Source organism: Trichechus manatus, unplaced genomic scaffold (assembly GCF_000243295.1).
Source record: "Trichechus manatus latirostris isolate Lorelei unplaced genomic scaffold, TriManLat1.0 scaffold00026, whole genome shotgun sequence".
Taxonomy (NCBI): Eukaryota; Metazoa; Chordata; class Mammalia; order Sirenia; family Trichechidae; genus Trichechus; species Trichechus manatus.
In genome coordinates this window covers 23,176,167-23,178,510 of record NW_004443962.1, presented here as the reverse complement: position 1 = coordinate 23,178,510, position 2,344 = coordinate 23,176,167, and the positions used below count along the sequence as shown (strand labels likewise).

Here is a 2,344-nt window from a genome sequence, read left to right as displayed (position 1 = left end):
CATATAAGAACTCACAGTGGTGAGAAGCCTTATGAATGTAAGGAATGTGGTAAAGCCTTTAGTCGGTCCTCATACCTCAATTTACATGTAAGAACTCACAGTGGTGAGCGACCTTATGAATGTAAGGAATGCAGCAAAGCCTTTTGTCAGTTCTCACATCTCACTAGACATATAAAAATTCACAGTGGAGAGAGGCCTTCAGTAAGGAATGTGGGAAAGCCTTTAGTTATTCCTCATCCCTCACTGAATACATAAGAAATCACCCTGGAGAGAAACATTTTGAATATGTGGAATGTGGGAAATCTTGTGATTCCTCAAGCCTCAATAATCATATAAAAATTCATGGCTTAAAGAGATGCTTTATAAATGTAAGCAGTTTGTCCACGTAAATGAATTATGAAGAAACAACTGATGGTTAATTGCAGACATTCACGCCATCCTTTAAGTTCCTACAAATAAGGTCAGTTTCCTACCAGAACGACCTAGATCTTCATTGCCCTCACAACAAATGAAACTTTCTTCAGTTGTCCATAAATTATCTATTATGACTGTTGGGTTTTTTGAAGTTAGGATCCAAACCATATTTCCACACTACCTTTTTATTTCTAGGTCTGTTTAATCTGTCTTACAGAGAACATTCTCCGGCTTGTCTTGTAAAACGTTAAAATGTTCAACATTGTGATACAGTCCAATCTGTGACAGCCGGAACCTGTGCAAGTCAGAAACCTGCCAGAGAAGAAAAACTCACTAGGTGTTCATGATGTAGGATTCTTAATAGAGACCAAAAGGAAAATGGTAACCACGCAAAGGTGGAAAACATGCAAGACCTGGTAACACAAGGCACTCCCATCCCCTTCTGGCTCTCACAGGTTTTACTGTATTTGTTTTATTATTTTGTTTAGTTTGTCTCCTGTATTTTTTGTAACACAGACATTGAGTCTTGCACAGTTCTAATGGAAATGTAATGCACGTCAAAGATGTAATTTAAAATATTTTAGCAGCTATATTAGACATTTAAAAATGTAAATGTGAAATTTTTAATTAAGAATCTTATTTAACCCAATATGTCCATTTCTTGTCAAGGTAAAAATTATAACTGAAATTAATCAATATGTATTTATGAGACATTATATATTTCCTTTTTTTGTACTCCATCTTCCAGAATCCAGCAGCAGCACATTTCATAAATTTTATTGTTGAAAGGTAGATTCACAATTCCAGGTTGCTCCAGCATACTTTTCTAATAATTGAATCAAGTTTATTATTTAAATTAATAAAAATTAAAGTTTATTCAGTTTCTTAGTCTCACCAACCACATAGATTGTTGATACAACCTTATTAGTGTTTCAGTGAAAAAGAATTCCTGGATCACTTTGTACTTTCCTGTTCCAGATCTGGAATCAACCCTTTTCCCCAAACCTCTGGTTCCTTTTAAAAACCAAGATGTGTGCAGTACATGGGCTCGGTGATAAACCAAAACATTGAGTGAGTTTTGTCTCAGCCTTTCAGTGAGCATGTAAAATACATAATTTCTTACATCATAAATTCATACTCTTATTCCTAATAACAAATTTAAGGTTTTATATATCTATACTTGTACAAATAAATATGTAAATGTATAAACTATATATACAAGGAATGGTGCCGGACAATGTTAAATATGCAAAGTTGTGCTGGACAGTGTTAAATAGGGAAACGACTTTATTCAGCCTGTTGCAATAGGAAAGAGATCTCAGCATAAGTCTGAGTTCAACTCCAAAGGGTAAGGTGAGGCAAGAGGTTTTTTTATGAGTTCTGGGTGTCACGGGGCACTGGAAACTTACTGATTTGAAGTTGGCAAGCAAAAATATGGTAGGAAGATGGGTTTTAAGCAAGAATTCTAATGGTTTTCGGAAATGTTTGCTTACAGCTGATTTAGGCTGAAGCAAGGAACATTCATGGGATAAAAGTAAATGGGCAAATGTCACTTTCTGTTATATTTGCATCTTTTTCTGTTAATAAAAACCTGGGCTGCTAATAATATTGAAATTGTTTCAATGTCATAATACTAATAGAACTGACTAAAAAACTTATTTTCTGAAGTACTGAGTTTTTCACCTTTGTTTTTCTACATCCTGGTTATACATTTCCATTAAGGATATTAACACAAGGTTATGGTGCTTAAACATTGGCTTGAGCACAGACTCTCTTGTGCATGGTCATGTGATCAGTTTGATACTGTTTCCTGCCATCAAGTTGGCTCCAGCTCATGGTGACCTTATTCATGTTGTTGTGTACTATGAAGTCGATTCCAATTCTTAGCAACTCCGTGTGATGGAGTACAATTGTCCCATAGGGTTTTCTT

At 35.2% G+C, this 2,344-nt stretch overlaps 1 protein-coding gene across 1 annotated transcript in view; it reads left to right on the top strand.

Annotated features, from left to right (window-relative positions):
- Window positions 1-2,010, top strand: part of LOC101353226 (zinc finger protein 699-like) — a 25,226-nt gene extending 23,216 nt beyond the window's left edge. The window contains exon 7 of the mRNA XM_023728684.1: window positions 1-2,010. This exon is cut by the window's left edge and continues 1 nt beyond it. Coding sequence (XP_023584452.1) covers window positions 1-255 — 255 coding nt within the window. The 3' untranslated portion in view covers window positions 256-2,010.
- The last annotated feature ends 334 nt before the right edge of the window (window positions 2,011-2,344 follow it).